Source organism: Neophocaena asiaeorientalis, unplaced genomic scaffold, assembly GCF_003031525.2.
Source record: "Neophocaena asiaeorientalis asiaeorientalis breed wild unplaced genomic scaffold, Neophocaena_asiaeorientalis_V1.1 scaffold889, whole genome shotgun sequence".
Lineage (NCBI taxonomy): Eukaryota > Metazoa > Chordata > Mammalia > Artiodactyla > Phocoenidae > Neophocaena > Neophocaena asiaeorientalis.
In genome coordinates this window covers 1,030,365-1,051,901 of record NW_020171798.1, presented here as the reverse complement: position 1 = coordinate 1,051,901, position 21,537 = coordinate 1,030,365, and the positions used below count along the sequence as shown (strand labels likewise).

At 49.9% G+C, this 21,537-nt stretch overlaps 1 protein-coding gene across 1 annotated transcript in view; it reads right to left on the bottom strand.

The window, feature by feature from the left end:
• Positions 1-21,537, bottom strand: part of FRMD4A (FERM domain containing 4A) — a 316,648-nt gene that overhangs the window by 43,189 nt on the left and 251,922 nt on the right. The window contains 3 exon segments of the mRNA XM_024738008.1: positions 4,877-5,018; positions 11,612-11,750; positions 17,024-17,100. Coding sequence (XP_024593776.1) covers positions 4,877-5,018; positions 11,612-11,750; positions 17,024-17,100 — 358 coding nt within the window.

Here is a 21,537-nt window from a genome sequence, read left to right as displayed (position 1 = left end):
CCCTAGTAAATCATTTCAACTCTGCAGACCTTTTCTTTTCGAGATGTTAGCCCCTGGCTCAGGTCAATAATAACTGTGGACTTCTGACTTCTTTAACGATGTCAATAGCATTTCTTCATTTCTTTAGCATCTGAGACCTCAGATAGCTTTAAAATGACTGAAGTCCACTACTTCGTAATGATGTACCCTTGTTAAATACGAAAATCACCTTCAAAGTTACTAAGAGTTGGAAATATTTTATCTCTGTTTTACTTCAATAAATAGTACACAAACTCTTTGAGAAGAGAAGCTGTAACTTTTAAAACGCTACGCATAGCCCCTAGCGAAGTTCGGGAGCTAGAAAAAATGTTTATACGGTAGCAGTATCACAGTGTGGTTACACGGCTCAGTTACGGCACTATTTGGGTACAGACAAGGGTGGAAGGATAAAGGAAAGATAATGAGGAAGGATGGCCTTTGCAGGAGGGGCCTGATCTGACAAGATTAACCTTTGAAGGTCTGATACCATCACGACAAAAGCCATACGGTACAATTTGAGGGAAAATGTTAGTGGCAGGTTTATGAGCGGTCTTGGCAAGGACCGAGATGGCACACACTCTGGGAATGTAGAAGGCTCTTAAAATGCAGCACATGCAGGATTCTTACTAGTATCCTTCAAAATTTAATTTTAACAATCGTGTATCATTGACATCAGTCTTGGTGATGATTTTTTAAAATCTGACACCACAAGTAGAGGCACCAAAAGTAAAAATAAGCAAATGGGACTACATCAAACTAAAAAGCTTCTGCACAACAAAGGAAACCATCAACACAAAGAAAAGGCAACCTACTGAATGGGAGAAAAGATTCGCAAGTCATATATCTGATAAAGGACCAATATCCAAAAAGTATAAAGAACTTATACAACTCAACAACAAAAAACAGATCCAATTAAAAAACGGGCAGAGGATCTGAACATTTTCCAAAGAAGACATACAAATGGCCAACAGGTACATGAAAAGATACCCAACATCATTAATCATCAGGGAAATGCAAATCAAAGCCACAACGGGAAATCACCTCACATCTGTTAGAATGGCCATCATCAAAAAGAACATAACAACTGTTGGCGAGGATGTGGAAAAAAGGGAACCCTCACACCCTGATGGCGGGAATGCGAGTTGGTGCAGTCACTATGTCAAACAGTCTGGAGGTTCCTCAAAAAACTAATGATAGAGCTACCATATGACCCAGCAATTTCACTTCTGGGTATTTATCTGAAGAAATGAAACAGTAACTGGAAAAGATATCTGCACCCTCATGTTCACAGCAGCATTATTCACAATGGCCATGACTTGGAAACAATCTAAGTGTCCACTAGTGGATGAATGCATAAAGAAATTGTAACCATAACACACACACAACAGAATATTATTCAGCCATAAAAAAAAACCGAAATCTTGCCATTTGTGATATAAATGGACCCCAAGGGCATTATGCTAAGTGAAGTATATCAGAGAAAGACAAATACCATTTGATCTCACTGATACATAGACTCTAAAAACAAACGAACTAAAACCAAAAAACCCTGAGCTCATAGATAAAAAGAACAGACTGGCAGGTGTCAGAGACAAGGGGAGAGGGTGGGTGGAATAGGTAAAGCGAGTCAAAAGGTACAAATTTCCAGTCAGTAAATAAATGAGTCACGGGGAAATCATGTAAAAAATCGTGTACGGAACACCTACTGAGTGATAGGCACAGGGTTAGAGGTAGCAAAAAGAATTCTCAAGTGATGATCAGTTTCTCAAAATGCTTTTCAGGACTATGTATCAGACACCATCTTTTCTTAGCACAAGGCAGTAGGTGAAGGACAGACAATAATTGATCCAATAAGATACTAGGTTATTTGCACCCTATTTCCTGAGTGAGAGGTAGATCATAGGGTCTGGAAAGTGTCATAAAAAGAGTGCTTAAACCAAGGCCATCCCGAAAGAGCGACGCCCTCTCCTTCTGTGGGAGCCCATCACTAGGAGGCCTTCCCCACACGCAGTCAGGCAGGATGCACTAAAGGATGAAAAGCATGGGTGGGAGGCTAGCCTAGATTTCTGTCTGGTGGGGGATGGGAAACCGTCCCATCCAGGTGGGACTGCAAGGCCTCAGGTGAAGGCATCTTCTCCTGCACATGAAAAGTCAGAGGGGCAGCAATCACAGACCTGGCAGTGATGGCCAGATCGACAGGTCCTAGAAGTTCCCCGAGTTGACTGATAGAACACTTCCTGTGCAAGGTCTCTCCTTCCACTGACCCGTGGCCTTTCCTAAGCCAGAGGTGGGGGAGACCTTCCCACGGAGCCTCAGCAGTTAAGGACCATTCTTCAGCATCTAACTTGCAGGGCTGGGCTGAGTTCGAAATGCTCCCTGGCCTGGTCACGGCTCACACCTCTCCACCTCCTTCCCCGTCTGCCCAGCTTTCCTCTTGCTTAGCTGAGCAACAGAAGGCGGGCAGGCAAAAGGCTGAGGGTCTCAGTCCTAAGGATGGAGCCACCGCGGAAGTGGGGCAGGCAGGGGGCCTCGGCTACCTCCATCGATGCCCAAACAGCTTTGCCCGGGGTCCTCGTCACTAAGTTATCAGACATGAAAAAATTGCTCTAATATCCTGAGATAAAGATGCATATATCAGGTATGGGAGTGGATTCAGCAGGAAAGTTTTCTTTTGATTCATCTCCTAGCTCACGGGATTGATTATTAATGTCAAGCTGTCGGCGGTAACAGAGAGGAATTGCTATCCAGTCTTGAAGATGCCTGGATCTCGGTATCTCAATTTCTTTCTTTTTTTTTTTTGGCCATGCCGCCAAAATAACTGGGGATCCCAGTTGCTGCACCAGGGATCGAACCCGCACCCCCTGCAGTGGAAGTGCAGAGTCTTAACCACTGGACCGCCAGGGAAGTCCCTGGATCTCATTTCTGATGGTTGAATGATGTCAGCTCCATGTTAGACGCTTTGGGGATCCTGTTCACCACCTCCGCTCTACCTGCTATTACGTTTGTACCCTTGGCGGCTGCCAGAGACAAAGGGCCTGAGCAGATGGACCAGGACACAGGTGTAAAAGTGGGGAGACCGAGGTTCCTCGCAAGAAGAGTGGCTCTCAAAGTGTGGTCCCCAGACCAGCATCAACATCACCGGAGAGCTTGTCAGAACTTGCTAGAAATGATAATTCCCAGGCTCACCCCAGACCTACAGATCAGATACTCCGGGGCCGGAGCCCAGCTATCTGAGTTTGAACGAACCCTCCAAGGGGTTCCGATGCACTTGGAGGGCAGGGAACCCCTGAGCTGGAAGAATCTATTCTCCTGGGTATAACGTGCCACATTCAGAACGAACATAGATTTCCAAGGGGATATGAAACCACGGCAGGGATGCACTGCTCACTGAGGCTGAAGGAAGAGGTGGGTTCATCTGTGGCTGGATTAGGAGGACAGCGGACAGATTAAATCCAGGCTCAGATCTGAGACTCTGGGCTTTAGTGGGGGGTAGGGATGTCTAGGGGACAATCCCACGGCTGACTCTGGCCCTGCCCTTCATCATTCTGCAGGCGATAGGAAGTGGCTGGAATTCGAGGCAGGGGTCTTAGACTTTGTATGGCGTTCTCTTTACTACAGCACTGTCCACGGTCTTCACTGTAAACCTCTAAGCCTCAGAAACAATGATTACTTGGCCCATTGTATTGATGGAAACTTTCTAAGGACCCAGGACAGCGAGAGGTTTACGGTGAACCTTAACGGTGATCTGGCAGAGGCAGAAACGACTTTGTGGAGCCTGAAACCTACATAATTTTGGTGGCTCCATTTAAGAAAAAGAATGTATTACGTTCACAGGTTTTATAAAACGCCTGGCCTGTGCACACATGACCTGGGTCCTCCCAGGACCTTAGAAAGGCCTGTCCATCTTCACCCTCGCCCTTCAGGTCTGAGGGTTTTCCCTGGCTGTGATTGGACTCCACCAGCCCAGAAGCTAACTAGGCAGCTTTCGGCTTTCCCCACCCCCTCCTGTCTTTTTCCTTTATTTTATTTTGTTACCGTCTGCAGTCACCACGTGTACAGAGCTGACCCTGGAAGATGAGGTAGGGCAAAGACTTCCTGCTTTACTCTCTGGCTCAGAGGCAAGGAAGTGTGTACTGGCTCCAAGAATAATCAGGCCTTGACCACGTGGCCTGGGGAGTGAACTGTGTTGTACTTTTCTAACATTTCCAGACAATTTTTGCCTCCCTCTCCCTCCCTGCCCAACTCAAAACCGCCACCCTTCCTGTCACTCCAGCCAATGGCATCCCTCCTCCTGAAGTCCAGCCCCATCTCAAACCTCGGGGCATTTCTGCCCCTCCCAACACCTCAAGACAAATGACTGGCCCGGGGCCCCCCGCAGAAACAGACGGCAACCAGATCCCCTGAGCCTCCCTTTCAAAGCGCACTCCGCGACAGGTCTCTCCTTTCCAAACGATCAAGGGGGTTCTGTACTTTGGAAAGCCTCGAGAAGTCCCCCTGGGAACAGAATGTAGGTCACTCAGCAAGCACCACGAGCCTGACCTTCAGCCCCTCCTCGCATAATCCTCCTTGAGTGGCACACAGGCAGCCCGCGCCGCGCCGTGCGTCCTTGGAGCCGGCATTCCTGCCGCTCAGCCACCAGCACTGGGAAGGCTCTGGAGGCCGCTCGAAGGCACTTAGGTGGCCTTCCCACACCGGGAGGTTCTACTGACGCTTCTCCCCCGCCCCTGCTTCCACGCGGTGATACTGTCGGCCGTTTCCTCGGACCCCCGCTGGGCCGCAAACCTTGCTCAGGACGAGAGAGCCAGCGGCTCCGCCCTGCCCCCTCGGAGCGCCCCAGCCCCCGGGGGCCGCCACCCACCTGAGGACAGCAGGCTGCCGCTGCTGCCGCTGATGATCTTGCCCTTGCTGCCCATGCTGGCCAGCTTCGACGTCTTCAGCGTCCCCGTCTCCGTCAGGTCGATGGCGATTTCGCTCAGGCTGCGGGCGGCATGGATCTTCGACTAGAAGGACCACCGGGTTGGGCAGGTTAGACGCGGGCCGCTCCCCTCCCAGCCAGGACACGCTCCCCTCCGGAGAGCGATCGCTCGCTCGCTCGCTCGCTCGCCCGCCTGTCTTTCCGAGATCTAGCAAACGGCCTCACAGGCCTGCGAACTGACACATTTTTCTGTCTGTGTCCCCAGGGGCCATCGCTCATCCCCTGAAGCTTCCCCTTCCCCGGTGGGAGCATATAAAGCTCCAGAGGTGACACGGCGAGGAATTTTCGAAGCCTGTTATCCCACAGGCTGTATGTACAGGGCTTACAAGTGTGGACTTCGGAGTCAGCTAGGCCTCGGTGGAGTCCTGATTTGGGGAAGGACTTAACCTCGCGAAGCCTCATCAATCGCAAGCGTAACACAGGGAAAGCACCACCTACCGTAGCTCTCAGTGAACAGTAGCAATTTTACTTGCTACTGTGATTTTGTGCTTAAAAGAAGGAGGAAAAAAATAATTTTCAGCTTTGTGAATGATTTAAAGGATGTCTGAAGCAAATTTATGAAGTTCCAGTAACTTCTAAGGTGGTTTAAACTCATAAATTATTAGCCATGGAGCCATGAAAACTTAGAGGGTTGGGAAGTGACCACACTGTCAGCCTGCAAGCGTGGTGTGTAAGCGTGGTGTGTAAGGGCTTCTGCAACAAATGCTCATCTGGATGCTCGGTTCCCCCCAAGGGGGCCCTGACACGGTGCTTTGCTTCTATTTTGGTACCTAAACAGAGGAGCCGAAGTCTTCAGATTATGGTTAAAAGTCCACTCCATTTATGCTACAAATTAACTGGCCCACTTTGTCGACAGTAACAGCAAGTTAGAGAAATTAGAAAAGGACTCTGCATTCATGATTACGTTCCTAAAATCAACTGTTTGCAGTGAAGCTTTCTGCTCTAGTTCCCACCTTGGGAGGTAGAGGTGGGTTTGTGTGTGCCACGCATGTGTTGGACTTTTTTTTTTTTTTTTTTCCTTTTTCAAGAAATCAATTTGTGACAATGCTTCAGGAAGTGGCTTTCGCTGCACTGCGGACTTTTGGAAAACAACTATAAATCCTAGTAGAACCTGTACATGTGGTGATTTTTTTTGTTTTTTTTGCGGTACGCGGGCCTCTCACTGTTGTGGCCTCTCCTGTTGTGGAGCACAGGCTCTGGACGTGCAGGCTCAGTGGCCATGGCTCACGTGCCCAGCCGCTCCGCGGTATGTGGGATCCTCCCGGACCGGGGCACGAACCCGTGTCCCCTGCATCGGCAGGCGGACTCTCAACCACTGCGCCACCAGGGAAGCCCCATGTGCTGATCTTTCTGTGGCCACTGGTGATTAGGCAGGGGTGCACGCATGGAGCCAGCGGAGGGTCCCAACTGAGGTTTTGATGCGTGTTCACTGGTGTGAGACTAGGTCTGTCTGCCACACAGGTGAAGCCACGGAGGACGGGCAGACCAGTGCCCGGCTCCCTCTTATTCACATCCTGAGCCCAGGTGCCCACAGCGGTCCAGCAGGGTCTGTCTGAACCCGGAGGCCTTGCCCTTCCTCTGGCCTCCGTGTTGATGCCAGAATTGGTGAAAGACCATGACTTCTGACCGCCAAGTACTTTCCTCACGTGAATGAGATGAGAGTCTGAGGGGCAGAGGAAATGCTGAGACTTTCTGCTTGTTTTGTTCACCGGGTCTGACCCATTTTCATCCTCACCCTCTTCTATCTCACTGGTCCTTCCTTGACTGATGTCTCCTCTCTGACCTCAACTTTTGTCCCTGCATTCAGAACTAGGCTGCCTTCCTGGGGTGAGGGCTTCCTTGCTCATAACACAATCCCAGCTGCCAGCGCCTCACAGGGTTTTCTGGCTTGTAGCAGAAGGCAGGCGCATCTCTGCTTCATTCCGACACAGTGTATCAGTTGCATCCACCTGGCTGAGTTTTATCCTCTGAGCAAAGCACAACCCATCACTTCCTCTCTTTCAACACTGTTCTTCTACCAAGGCCCAGCCTTTACCAAGAGAAGCCCACGCTTGCAGTTCTGCAAGAATAACTCATGAAGACACAGACCATTTCAGCCTGGTGAAGGACCTGGGCTCTGAAATCAGAAAGACCTGGACTGAAATCTTGGCGCTTCCCAGTGAATCACAGTTTGACCTTGATTTTCAACCTCTCTGATACTGAGATCCCTGTTTGTAAAATGGAGCTGTTAAAACCCACACCACGGAGGTGTGATATCAGGACGAAATCAGATGCTAGACATCAAGGCCAGTGACACTGGAATAGGAATAGGATATAAATCAGGGCCTGGCAGGAATTTCCTAGGTGAGGTTCAACGAATGACTCAACTGGAGATTTGGGGGGATCTCATTAATCTCAAGGAAGACCTGTCCCCACCCCACCTCCAGCCCCACCACACCAATCTCAGAGGCAGGAAACAAAATACAGAAAAAGGACAACAGACACACTTCCCAAGGGAGACTAGATTCTTAGAAGTTTTAGGAAATTACTGGCTTCTCTCTAGAATGGAAATATCACAGTGACTGAACAGACCAGGTGGGGAGAGAGCACAAAGAGATGAATTGATGGCGAGATTCTCTCCCTATAAAGTCAAGTCTTTGTGCCCAAGCAGAAGAGCCTCCGAAGTTTTGGATGTTTTGCTCTGAGGGTCTTGCTGTACTAAGTATTATTATGGGTATTCTGTAAGCAAGGTTTAATTGGCCCTGACATGCTTTCCCTTGGCTTTTGATCTAGATGGAATGAAGAATAGCAAACTGGATCAGAAAAAAAAAAAAAAGATTAAGAAGAAGGAAAGATGTTTGGACTGGGGGCCAACTCAAGTTCTCAATCTGAATACAGAGGAACAGTGACTCAATTTAAGCTCTCAAGTATCTTCCTCTGAACTCTGCAAGATATTCCTTGGCTCTGGGGTACATACGTTGGCAGGATCTAGCTGACAATATTTCTGATCTTTGGGGTCAGCGGATATAATCTACCAAATCTGACTGATGCCAGCACAGCCTCTCATTCTGAATGAGCTGCCAGAAAGGGACCAATATCGCCTCTTTCCCCTCTGTCTTTGGTGATGGAGGGTGGGTGGGCAGGCGTGTGTGTGTGTGTGCGAGAGAGAGAGAGACAGAGAGACAGAGAGAGAGAGAGACAGAGAGAGAGAGAGAGACAGAGAGACAGAGAGAGACAGAGAGAGACAGAGAGAGACAGAGAGACAGAGAAAGACAGAGAGAGAGATTTTCTAAGTGATTTACACTAGGACCCTGAAAGAAGAAAATGACCAAGCGCCAGGGCAAGAGCACTAGGCTTCTCAGCTACCCACCCCCACTGGCTCCAACCACTAGATTGCACTTGTTTCTGGGGTTCATGAGCACCCCTCGGGAGGCCTGGGCTTTGCTGAAGCACTTCAGAGAAAGGAATGGTTGGCACGGCCTGATACAGTAGAGTGTGAAGCAATGGCCAGTATGCCAGCCAACACGGGCTGTTCAGAAATATTTGGAAACACTCCATTCCAGGCCTGCCAGCCATCACTCACCCTGAACCATCCTGCCCACTGGAGATGGGTCACATCACTGTTGTCTGAAGAACATTCCAGAAATGAAAGGTGTTGTGACACAATTCCTAAGGTGAATTTTATCATCTCCGATTTAATCGGGGGGGGGGGAACTTTTAGAGAATTTAAACTTTACACACAGGTGTCGGCCAGGAAACGGTATGTTGCGTTAGTAATGATAATAGTGAGAGATAGCACACATCTCCTAAAGCAACTTCACCAACACTGTCACTGGACTGATCAGTGATTCTGGTCAAGAGTTTCCTTTGCTGTGCTCTAACTGTGGAAAGCAAGCAGGAGCGAGGAAAGACTTGCCCGGGGACATAGAACGGGAAGGCAGAGTCCTTGGACCTCCCCATGGGGGAACCCGTTCCTCACCAGTCACTGCAGGCTGAGCAACTGATTCCAATAAGAAATACATGGGCGGGCTTCCCTGATGGCGCAGTGGTTGGGAATCTGCCTGCTAATGCAGGGGACATGGGTTCGAGCCCCGGTCTGGGAGGATCCCACATGCCGCGGAGCAACTAGGCATGTGAGCCACAACTACTGAGCCTGCGCGTCCGGAGCCTGTGCTCCGCAACAAGAGAGCCCACGATAGTCAGAGGCCCGCGCACCACGATGAAGAGTGGCTCCTGCTTGCCACAACTAGAGAAAGCCCTCGCACAGAAACGAAGACCCAACACAGCAAAAATAAATAAAAATAAATTACTAAACTCTTACCCCCAACATCTTCTTTAAAAAAAAAAAAAAAGAAAAATACATGGGCTCTGGGCACTGTGAGTATCCAGAGCTTATCTGGGGCAAATTCTCCTGCTCCTGGGTGTAGGTGCATGTCCATCAGTCCCCCAGGGGTGGCTGAGCTGAAAGCTCCCTATTGCTGTGAGCATTTGGTCTGGTCTCTTGAGAGAGACTTCTTGTTAATAAGTGATCTATGATAGTTACTTTTTGAGGTTTCCTTGTTACATCAATGGGTTGATCTGTAAGCCTGCTGAATAAGGCTTCTCCAGCTGCACAGGAAGACCATCTTTGGGAACAGGGTTGCGGAGCCCTAAGGATGGGCCTCCTGCCTTACCCCATAGATCCTCTAATGTGAAAAGCCAGCAGAGGGAGGAAGAGTTCTAACAGCTAATATAACACCCTTAGGCTGAGATAGGCTGTTTCTCTTCCCCATTCAAAATCAGTGTGTGTAGGGTCTGCCCACAAGAGGAATTGGCAGTGGGGTTCAGGTGGGTTGCCAAACTCTCTACCCCTTGTCACGCACTGCCAAACAATACGCAGGATGGGATCAATGGTCTCAGGTTTTGACCTCCAACTCCTGCCACTGGAGGGCAAAACACTGACACCCACCCACTGTCTCAATCTAAAGCATGAGTCAGAAGGTTCTGGCCTCGTTTCTCTGGATCGAATCGGGCCTCAGGTTCCTGTGCCAATGCCCACCATCACCAGGAGTGATGCAGAATACTCTCATTATTCCTGGCAACAAAAATATTCCACCCTGTGCCCATCCACCCCCCGCAAATGACCAAACAGGGGGGAGGAAGAAGACTTAGGAGAAGAGAAAATGTGTTACAAAGGAGAACATGACTCCTACACGGGAAAGGCTGTGATTGAAACTGAATCATGACTTGAGGGATTGTTTGCTTCCTGTCCTATTTTCTTACTATCTTTCTCTTACCTCCCGCTCAACCCCAACTCTCTCCTTCCAATCCTCCCCCCAAGCCAGGGAAGGAGCAACTCCACTCAGAAGGAATATAAGGCAAAACAGGAAGCCATAAGGATCCAAAAGGGCACCAATCCAATAAGTCTTGGGCCCAGTAAGCCCAGGGTCCTGCCACTTCCTCCTCTCTCTAGGACGCACGGGATGGGATAAAACCTCCCACAGGTGGTGGTACTGACTAGACCAGGGGCCAAGGTCGATCTCCCTCTGAAGTTCTGTATTCCACTCCCCACCTGTCCCAAGCCAGCAGGATCCTGAGAAAGATGCAGAGCCCATCTTGATATGGCTCTTCACCTGAGGGGTAATGAATGGGAGTGGCTTGTGTGGGGAAGGCAGGGGAAGCACGGCAGACAAGGCTGGAGGAAGAGGGGGCAGAGGGTTGATATGAGCTGTGTGCGAACCAAGGAGACGTCATTTTCCCCACCACGGCCACGCCCCACGTGTGTGTCTGAACCGGGGCTGGGTCAAACCTCCCTTGGAGGATAACTGTTTACTATGGTCTGAGGCTCCAGGTCTACCTTAGGGAAACAGACTTGTTGCTTTTTTTTTATTATAATGTTTCCGGTTTTGCAATTCTAAGAAGTGGAGTTGGCAGTTGGAAAAGCCTGGAGGGTTTTCACAGCAATTATCCTCAACAGTTAGGTGGTAGGTGGTGTCTATTAGTTGCGAGTGGTTCCTTTTTTTTTTTTTTTCCTCAAAAGGAAAACAGGGTTTCCCTGGTGGCGCAGTGGTTGAGAGTCCGCCTGCCGATGCAGGGGACACGGGTTCGTGCCTTGGTCCAGGAAGATCCCACATGCCGCGGGGCGGCTGGGCCCGTGAGCCATGGCCGCTGAGCCTGCGTGTCTGGAGCCTGTGCTCCGCAACGGGAGAGGCCACAACAGTGAGAGGCACGCGTACCGCAAAAAAAAACAGACAAAAAAACCCAAAAAACCCCCCAAAAATCCCACTATGCCACCGTTTACACACCCAAACGGACTGCTAACTTCCAGGAGAGATTCCTGAGGTTCAAAAGCATGGGGGAATTCCTCAAGAGGGCCCTACTTGGCTGCAGCAAATGTTCTGAGTGGCTCTGACCGTGGTTGACCAAGTCGCCGAGGACACGTTGTTCTCTTCAAGAGCTGATCTCAGGAGCTGCCTCCTATAGTCCTAAAAGGCCAGTCTCACCTGTGCACATCTCAGAGCAAGAGATGCAGAGCCGCCCCAGCCATCCAACTCCTAATCCCCCAGCTACGAAATCCAGACAAGGGCCCTCGTCTGCTCACAGCTCAGTGAAGGGTCTGGTCTTATCATAGGCCCTCCCAGTCCCAGGAAAGGGACTTACCTTACTCTGCTTTCTGTCCAGGTAGAACTGGTGTTGGCTAATGGCCATAGCCCAGATGGACTTGATCAGTGCCGGACACGCGTACCACGTGTGCACTGCGATGCCGCTGTGTCCAAACGTCCTCCTTGTCACTGAAGCCCTGGGAGAGCAAGAATCAGAAGGGTCAAACACGTTTACAACGAGGGCCTGTGATCCTCAGCCAACAGCTTTTACCGAGAACCCACTGGGTCCTAAAAGCTCCGGCATAAAGGTGACAGGTGAGCATGTGTGCACGCACGCACGAAACTGGCTGGCAAAGGCCATCTTTTCATTTTATTCTCTAAATAAACGTTGATTCTAAGGTACAGAACGTGATGGTCTGATGTACTGATACATATACACAGTGAAGTGATCACTGCAGTCAAACTAAAGAACATTTCCTCTCCTCACATAGGTACCATCGTGTGTGCGCGCGCGCGTGTGTGATGCAAGCACCTGAAATCCACTCTTAGCCAATTTCCAGTATATAATACAGTGTTATTCACTACAGTCACCAGGCTGTACATTACATCTCTAGGCTTATTCATCCTATATAACTACCACTTTGTATACCCTTCGACCAGCATCTCTCTCCATTTCCCCTACTTCTGCGTCCCTGGGAACGACTGTTCTACTCTCTGCCTCTGTGACTCTTTTAGATTCCACCAAAAGTAAGATCATGCAGTTCTTGTCTTTCTGTGTCTGCTTTATTTCACTTCCTAATACCCTCCAGGTCCATCCACGCTGTTGTTGTAAATGGCAGGATGTTTTCTTTTTCAAGGTTGAATGATATTCCGCTGTGAATATACACCAGGATTTCTTTATCTGTTCATCCATCAGTGGACACTTAGGTTGTTTCCATATCTTGGCTACCATGAATCATGCTAATCTTTTAATTTACTGGCTCCTTAGGGTTCAGAATTTGGCCAAGCCTCTGCCTTGTCTGGAATAAGACAGGTCATTCTAGGTCACGGGATGGTCTTTTCTAATCTTCAGCTCCTGGCACTGGGCCAAGGCAAACTTCAGAGACAGGAAGAGCCTTTGACAATGTCCTTTATTAACCAGGCAAAGCTGCCTACGGTGAAGGAAGAGTAAATTCTCTTCTAATTGCCACAGCATCTAAGGCAATCAGAACTGCTTACATTACGCACGCAATCTTCCTCCTCGCAAGTTGGTTATCAATTTCAAATATATTCAGAGGGCAGGTGGGGTATAAAGAATCAGGAGAGGAAAGGCAGAAAGAAATGAGCCCGGCCAATGCCGACCCACTACCCATGTCCACATACACGTCTGTAGGGGATGTGGAGGACGTATGTGCACCGAGCAGAGAGGCAGTCAGACTTTAAACCGAAGGTGGGAAAGAATGGTCCCAACGTAATTCATCACATTAATGGAATCAAGGGGAAAAAGAGTTATATGATTACGTTCTCAGTGAAGTATACTTTATAGGACGGGTACATGATTTTGCAAGTGAAATCTGAGAATGTGTTTCCATACATGTGTGTGCGTGCATGTGCGTGTGTAGGGCAAGGTGATGGGACAGTGGGGTGAGGTTGGGGGTATCTTATGTGCACATCAGAAGGACAATGTGTGTTCAAGATTGAGCTATCTCATTTGGGTGAAACTCGGGGTAGTCAGGACTTGTAAATAATATTATTTTCATGGCAAGTTTTCCCTTGAAGGAGATTAGAAGCTGCTCCGATCACCTTCCCCCGGGGGCTCCAGATTTAACAGTAGGTGTTCTCCAGACCCACTTTTAAGGAGGAATTCGGATCTGGCGGTCAGTTACTACTACTGGTTCCAAGCAGAGTGTTATTCTTCCCTTTGGTTATAACTAAAGTTAAGAGCAAATGCCAGCTCACAAAGGAACACACAACTGAAACTAATGGAAAAGGAGCCAGCAAGAGAGTAAGGAGGAAACCCCCATGGTCTCTGCACGCGTAAAAAGAAACTGCTCTGAATACTCACTCTGGCTTCCGTGGCAATGGCTGATCCTGGGAGTAAATTCATTTTTTTTTTTTTTTTTTCTCCCAGAAAAGGTGAATTGGAGAGGAAAAGTAACTTGAAATGTATTTCAGGGGCGGTAGTGAGAGCAGTGCCAGGCTAGGTGTATTTTTCAGGTAAGGCGGGGGCGGGGAGGGAAGAGGCTGGCTGGTCTGTTCCCAGGAGCACCTAAATCAGAGGCTCTCAGAGTGTTTCTCTGGCCCGATAATGATTTTCTCTCTTCTCTACACTGTTTGCTTCAGGTTCTTCCCACCCCACCGACTCCTTCTGCTTTGCCAAGCCCAGAGAACCGCAGAAACAACGCTGGGTATCGATGAGAACACCGGTCCAGGAGAGCAAATCTGGAAGCATCTTCTGGGACAGCCGAGCCATGCCCTGTCCTCGCAGTGTCCCAGGACGCCCATCTTCAGGACACGACTCTGCACCACACTTGCCATCCTATAACTTTGCTCCTGGCTTCCTTCCTGGTTTGGGGGAGGGGAAGACCCCTGAACCATCCCAACACAGTACAGTTGATTAGATGACTCTTCTGTGTTCAAATAAACAAGGCAACAGCAGCAGGACGACATGTTTAACTGGAGCAGGGCCAGGAGGCCGTAGAGGAGTGCTTACCGCAGCGCCAGGCGGGGCTCCAACCCCCCAGGAGACACGGGCTTGGAGCTTTGGCTTGGCCACTAAACTAAGTAGCTAACCTGGAACTATCCCCTTTGCCTGCCCTGTTGAGCATTTGGAAAAGGTGCCTTTAAAGGCATTGTCAACCTGGGTCTCCACCGCTGCCATCAAGGAAGCCGCGTCTCTGGCCTCTCCTCGTCTCCCCTCTCCTCTCCCTGCGTGTCTCTAGGCTGACAGAGGACTGCTTTCCGAGGGGACGTGCTCATGTTGTGTGCTCAGACTGCCTCTGGCGCCTGCAGTTCTCTCTTAGGCCCACCTGCCCGACATCTTTATCCCCCTGAGGGCCCACCTTGAGCTTTACATCCTTAGCTAAGATTTCTCCTTCTCAAGAAGCCTCCCCAGACCAGCACTTATAGGCTGTGCCATCTGGTACTTGGTACCCGCTGTCTGTGTATAGCATGGCGGTAAGTCACATACGCTTTGGAGCCAGACTCCCTGGGTTCATATCCTGTCTTTACCCCTTAACTAGCTTTTTGTAACCTGGAGCCGGTTCCTCTGCTTCTTCTGTGCCTGTCTCCCAAGTAGAACAGGAATACTAGTACCTATTTTCTGGGGTTATAGCGAGGACCCAATGAGGTAACTGTCCAAGTGTTTAGAACAGTGACCGTGCAGAGTAAACACTTAATAAACGTCAAGTTCCTTCTTCTGCCTCTCCAACTATGCTAGAAGTTCTTTCAGGGCTTCCTTCTATAGCCCAGGACACGTAACTGTGCCTGGACACAGGAGCTACTCAACAAACGTGAGATTGATCACTTTCATTTAATAGGCTAAAAGCCTACAGGATAGTAACATGAGGTCTAGACTCTTTCCAATATCCCTGGGTCTTGGGAAAGGGAAGGGAATTTAGAATTACATCACGAATAGGACAATAGACCCAGACAGAGAGAACACGACGAGTACGTACACACACACACACACACACGCCGCCCACTCACTCAAGGATGCGTCCAAGGTACCTCTGCATTAGCAGAATTCCCAACAGAGCACAGGCCCGGAGAGTCTGTCTCTAGTCCTACGCTCAGCTTCTTAGACCATCCAATCTCCAGTCTTTATTCCCTGGGTCTTGGGAAAGGGAAGGGAATTTAGAATTACATCACGAATAGGACAATAGACCCAGACAGAGAGAACACGACGAGTACGTACACACACACACACACACACACACACGCCGCCCACTCACTCAAGGATGCGTCCAAGGTACCTCTGCATTAGCAGAATTCCCAACAGAGCACAGGCCCGGAGAGTCTGTCTCTAGTCCTACGCTCAGCCTCTTAGACCATCCAATCTCCAGTCTTTATTTTGTCAATCATCCGCTTTCTGCATCTGACCCATTGTGGCAACATTCATTCTGGGACATTACTTTCAGCATCTCTTGCCCCCCTGCCTGGCCTGAATCAATGCACTCCTGCTCTGCAGAGACAGGGTCTCTGGATCCTGAGCCCCTTCATGACAGGACCCTGAAAAACGCTGCACAGGCTGTTATACTGCCAACGCTCTCTATCATCACCTGACAACGAGACACGAATCTCTAAGACGTTCTCCGCCTGCCTGTTGCACGGTAACCATGGGGTGTCGGGGGGAGTTCTCACCCTACACGGGAGTTCTGTTTCAAGCAGATTACGTGGCCAGGCAAGCGGCACAGCAGTCCTCCTGGGTTATCACTGACCGCAGGAACGGACATCACCCCACAAGCCTCACCCTCTGATGGGGCAAAATCTTATTCTCATGCTGAGAGCTTTCTGGGAGGCACCTCAGCTTGTTTGAGCGCCCAGAAGCCATGTGTGTGAGGAACTGATGCCAACAACCCCTCTTTCCCGAACCAGGGCTGGGGTATGGACAGCACCTAACATCTACATCTACTCCTCCACAGGGCCTGATCTTTTCACTGTCTTCCCAGGGCTACCTTCTTGTTCTAAGTCTGCTTTTGGACCTATTGAAAGCGATGTATTCTTGAGCATTAGGTCTGTTTTTAGGGAATTTTGCTGCCGCTTCTGGGCTGCCTGTAACTCTAGGACTAGCAGACAAAGGGAGGAAAAGCCACGGTACATGCTGCCCCGAGAACCTTCCATGCAGGGCTTGCTGCATTCCAAAATGGGACCCTATTGTTTGGCATTGGACTTGGAGAGCATTGACTTTGACATGAGCGCTCCCTGGGACACAATGTGAGGTGGAGAGAAAAAGACTTGTATTTCTTTCACATCCACCCACCACGGCGAACACCCTAACATTACAGCTCACGGAATGAAACAACTTAGCACAACTCTTTCAGCTGTAGGTTCCTTCTGTGCTCACTCTTCAACCTGAAACGTTCTCAGAAGCTCTGACAAGCCATCCCTCAGGCTCTTCTCTGGCAAAAACTTTCTAGAAGGACTCAGACCACTGCTCACTTTAATTTGGTGATTGTTCTGAAGTGCTACAAATCTTTCCTAAAATGCCCTGGCTCGGAAACACACGTCCGAGCAAGTAATACGTGTAGCCAGATGAGATGACCGTGGAACTGCTTATTTCACACACACGCACGCACACACACACACACACAAACCCACTGTATTTCCCAACACATAGAACAAAACAAAGCTCTACTGTCTTACTTGAACTCTATTCTCCCGATCAACCACCTTCTTCCCCCCCCCGCAAATTGACAGCACAGAAATAGTAATATAAGTAATATGCCGGCGAGGCCACAAGCCCCCAGAAGAAAAGACTTGTCGAGCTTACCTGCGTGGGTCATGAACTTCCACAGAAAACTTCTTCTCTCTGAAATACAGGTTTTCCAACTGCCTCCACTGGAATATCTGGACAGAAAACAATGCAGTTGAAGTCCAGGAGTGGGCGGGTCACGGCTGTCGTCCTCCCTCTGTGGCTGCGCTTACAGCTCGCAGTTTCCTTATCAAAGCTCAAACAGTAAGGTTGTCTGCACCTCCCGTGCCTCTTGCTTGACACGCACACGCACACGCACACGCACACACGCTGCTCTTCAGTTCAAAACCCCAGCAATGTGGCTGTGGATCTTCCTGCAGGCTTCTCAACGGGAACAAAACAAGTTCTTTTCAAGTGGTTCCCCGGCTCTGCTTGGCCTTTGTTGAATTCTCCAAGACAGTTCCCAGCTCTGCAGACTTTTTCCTGAGAGGGGGAGGTGGGGGGGAGAGGAGGGCGGGCTGACGCAGGGAGGGAGCAGTAGCCATCTGCCTGCGGTGCTGAACCGAGCTTCCTGCCTCCAGTGCCGAACTGGGAAGGCAGTCACATTCCCAGCCTCCCCTCGGGACTCTACTTCCTGCCCATGAATGTGTAAGAGCCCAACTCGCCCTGGTGATCTGGGGCGGCTGGGGAAGCTTCCCCGAGAAGGGGGGGGGGCGGCTAGCACTCTATTTGGGGGCAGGCAACTCAAGATAACAATGTGAGCCCGTCAAGCCCGGCTTCTTTCTGCAGCACAAAGAATGCCAGGAGTCCTGTGGCCGGCAGGACGCGTGCTGCAGCCAGGAGCTCGCTGCGCTCAGGGAGGCAGAGAGTGAAATGAAGGCAGTTCTGAACAGTGGGAGCTAAACAGAGTTCCTGGCACTGCCTGATGGGCCCCTCTGGCCCTGGTGGACATTCCTCTTGGGACGAGGGAGCCTGTTAACTAAGAGGTTTGGGAGTAATCAAGGCTGCAGCATTACTCTGGAAGGGGGTCCTTTCATTGGATGAAAAAGGAAGTTACTTAAACTCTCTGAGAAATGTCAAGAGAGGTTCAAGTTATGCCCGTAACATTCATATTTATATTTGATGCATACTGTAGCCCCTTCTATAGACTGAGAATTTGAGTTTATTGAGCCCAAAGAAGGGTCAGAGTTTCATCCTGGGAGAGGCTGATTCCTCCCCTGATCCCCCCTTTCTCCACCCACTCAGTTAAGGCAAATGCTTTTTAGGGTCTCATCCTAGACCCAGCATCCCCTCAACTGGGGCCCCTGATGCTCTCTGATCTGCTCACATTTTCTCCTTCAAGATGACAATTTCTGTGTCCCATCCACCCGGCCCTGCTCTACCCAGGACACGGCTCCTCGGGGCTTGGCCAGAGGACTTCACCTCTTTGTCAAACTGGGCTGGAATAAAAACTGTTTCTAGAATGGCTGCGTGCTTCTCACAACCTGCTCTGCAGAATTTTACAATTATTTTGTCTGACTAATAGGGAGGAGGACATGGTTTTTTTCTGATTCCAGAGCTACCTCTTTTGTTCCCAGCTCAGAGTACATTTTGATCTGAAGTCCAAGGAAAACTGTACTTTTTTCTCCTTTCAGGTCAGTTCCAAGGAAAGCAAGTCCTACATGAGCTCAGACAGTCTTGTGTCAGATCATAGATGAAATGCCACCTGTGTAGTCGGTTACTTGAGTCCCAGGTCTGAGTCTTATGCCCTTATCTGATGCTCTGCTCTGCTAAATCCCTCAGTGAAATGTGAAAATTTCCTCTCTGACCCCCCATTGTTAGATATATACAGATGGTTCACCTGAACTTAGCTACAGACACAAAAGCACGGGGACTCACAGCTCCTTAACTTATAACCTGGAAGTAATACACAGAACAACGTGGCCAGACACATGCTCTGGACTCTGCATCCGTTTGAATCCTGACTCCCCTATATTCAAACTGTGTGACCTTAGGCAAGTGACTGCATTTCCTTTAGCCTCAGTTTTCCCGTCCATAAAATGGCAATAACGCTCCTCTAAGGTAGAGGCAACAGATCCTGGGCATGGTACCGGTACAAAGTAAATGCTCAATGAACTCAGATCTCAGTACAATTCCTAGTTGTTCTTACCTCTCCCAAATCCTGGCGAATAAAGGAGATTAACTCCAGAACAACTGAAATAATTCTTAAGTTTTTTTTTTGTTTTTTAAACTCAAGCCCTGTTGTCAGGGTTTAAGACAATAAAGGTTGATGATCTGCATCCTGGAAATCTTCAAGGAAGTGTACAGATTTAGTGCCCTGACCCCCACACCCCCTTTCCTCTGAAGAGAGGGGTGAGTGGTAGATGGCTCGTCCCTGAGCCAGACCCGCAGCCCCTGTGCTGCACCCACCTGCCCAGGTAAGGCAGAGCCCTGGCCAGGACCCGCTTCACAGGTGTGTGACCTGAGGGGCCCGTGCTCGGTTTTAACGTTCTGCTGTCTCCATCTTGAAATTCTCAATAAGACTGATCAACGGGCCCTGCATTTTCATTCTGTCCCAGGCCTGCAGATTATGTCACTGGTCCTGACCGGTGCTAATGCCATGGGCACTGTCCTGGGCTGGGCAGCACTTGGGGGAGGTACATCTGATGGGCAGACCTCCACAAGCTTTCTCTTTGTGGGTGTGCTTGTGAGTACCTCTCTTGGGCTTTGGGTCGGAAGCCCACCCCCCCCACCACCTGGTGAAAAACCCCAAAGCCCAACACTCAGGGGTTGGTTCCCTGGCAACTCCTCCCTCCCCGACTTTTTGCAAAACAGAATACACGCCGGGCCTTCCCCGGAAACGCTCCCCCATGCTGCTGGTGTGGAGAGCCTCATGTCTGCCGAGGACCAAAACAAAACCATGTGGGCTCTGCTGTGGCCCTTCTACCTGCTGCCACTGCCCAGATCCCTGCTTTCGGCACTGAACCCTGACGGCCCGGCTCCTGACATCTCCCCAGGAGGATGTACCGTCTGTAGACATTTCCAGCAGGGGGTAGAGCAGTGGCTTCGCCTCATGTTTGCTCTAGGCAGGGATCTTTTTTTTTTTTCAAATGAAATATTGGGAAGGGAGGGAGGGAAGGAAGGCAGTTTTCCAGGACAGGAAGGTCCCAGGAACCCAAAAGGAGATGCTCATGAGGGAACAATGGCCTTGTCCTTTGCCCCCCACTTAGGGGAGACAGGAGGTGCTGGGGAACAGGGGGATGAAGCCAGCTGGACGCCCCCATGCATCAAGCTGGGCTGATGGTGGGCATGGGGACCCTACCTACCAAACCCTCCCCTCTGACGCTGACAAGCAGATATAGAGCAGACGCCTGACCGGGCCTCCCTTTATGAACAGGGTACACTGGGCTCCGATGTGCTGCTTTGGGGACGGCCCCTGATCGTCTGTGTCACTTCAGGGGAGCCTCCCGGGCTCAGTACAGCCACCATAACCCGGCCACCAGCTAAAGACACCCCATAAAGACTCACCGGACACACAATGATGGTTACAACTGGGCTAGAGCCCTTAGGATTTTGCCTAATTTCTATGGCCAATTCTGCCCAAGGAGGTACCTAAAAGCTCAAACACATGGTCTAGCAGTAATCAAAGGGCTTATTAATACCTACGAAAAAGGCCTTTCTCATGCACTTCATCTGGGCATCTTTAAAAAGCAGATGTCTTGGGCTTCCCTGGTGGCGCGGTGGTTGAGAGTCTGCCTGCCGATGCAGGGGACACGGGTTCGTGCCCCAGTCCGGGAAGATCCCACATGCCGCGGAGCGGCTGGGCCCGTGAGCCATGGCCTCTGGGCCTGCGCGTCTGGAGCCTGTGCTCCGCAACGGGAGAGGTCACAGCAGTGAGAGGCCCGCGTGCCGCAAAAAAAAATAAAATAAAAAAAAAGATCTCTTCTTTGATCTTTTAGTATCCCCCCACAAGAAGACCAAGTGGGAAATTTTCTTCTTGGGGAAAACGAGGCCCAGAGAAATTAGAGGAAAATGCCTAAGGCCACACAGCAAGTCAGTGAAGGAACCAGAAAGAGAAATCAAGGGCACCTGGCCCATTACTCTAACCTCTAACTATGCTCCTTTCCCCATAGGTCCCTCAGTTAGTGGGAACAGCTCTTACTCACTAAAGGATGGTTAACTTTATGAGTGGAATGGTTTTTACAAACAAGCAGCAATGTGACTCTAGGTAGGATGTACAAAGCCACATCTCTTCTGTCCTACACACTGGATTTTATTTCCTTTACAGGTTGTAAACGATAATACATATCACTCGTTTCTTGTCTTAGAGACCTGGGTTCTTCTAGTTTTCCATACAGAGATGCCTCAGTACCCGTAGCTTTCCATCAGGGACTGACAAACAACAAGAATCATGATTAAGAACAGCCTTAATAACTTGGCCTTGCCTGGAAAACAGAAACAGAGAGAAACCATCCAGAAGCAGTTTCGAGAGCGCGCCTGTCGCCATGGTTGGGACCATGGCTGGTCCTGGATGTGGATTCGTGGCTTCTGACCCAGATGTGTGATTCCCAAGCGATCACAGGCCCTCCACTTCCCCTTTCCGGGCCCCAATG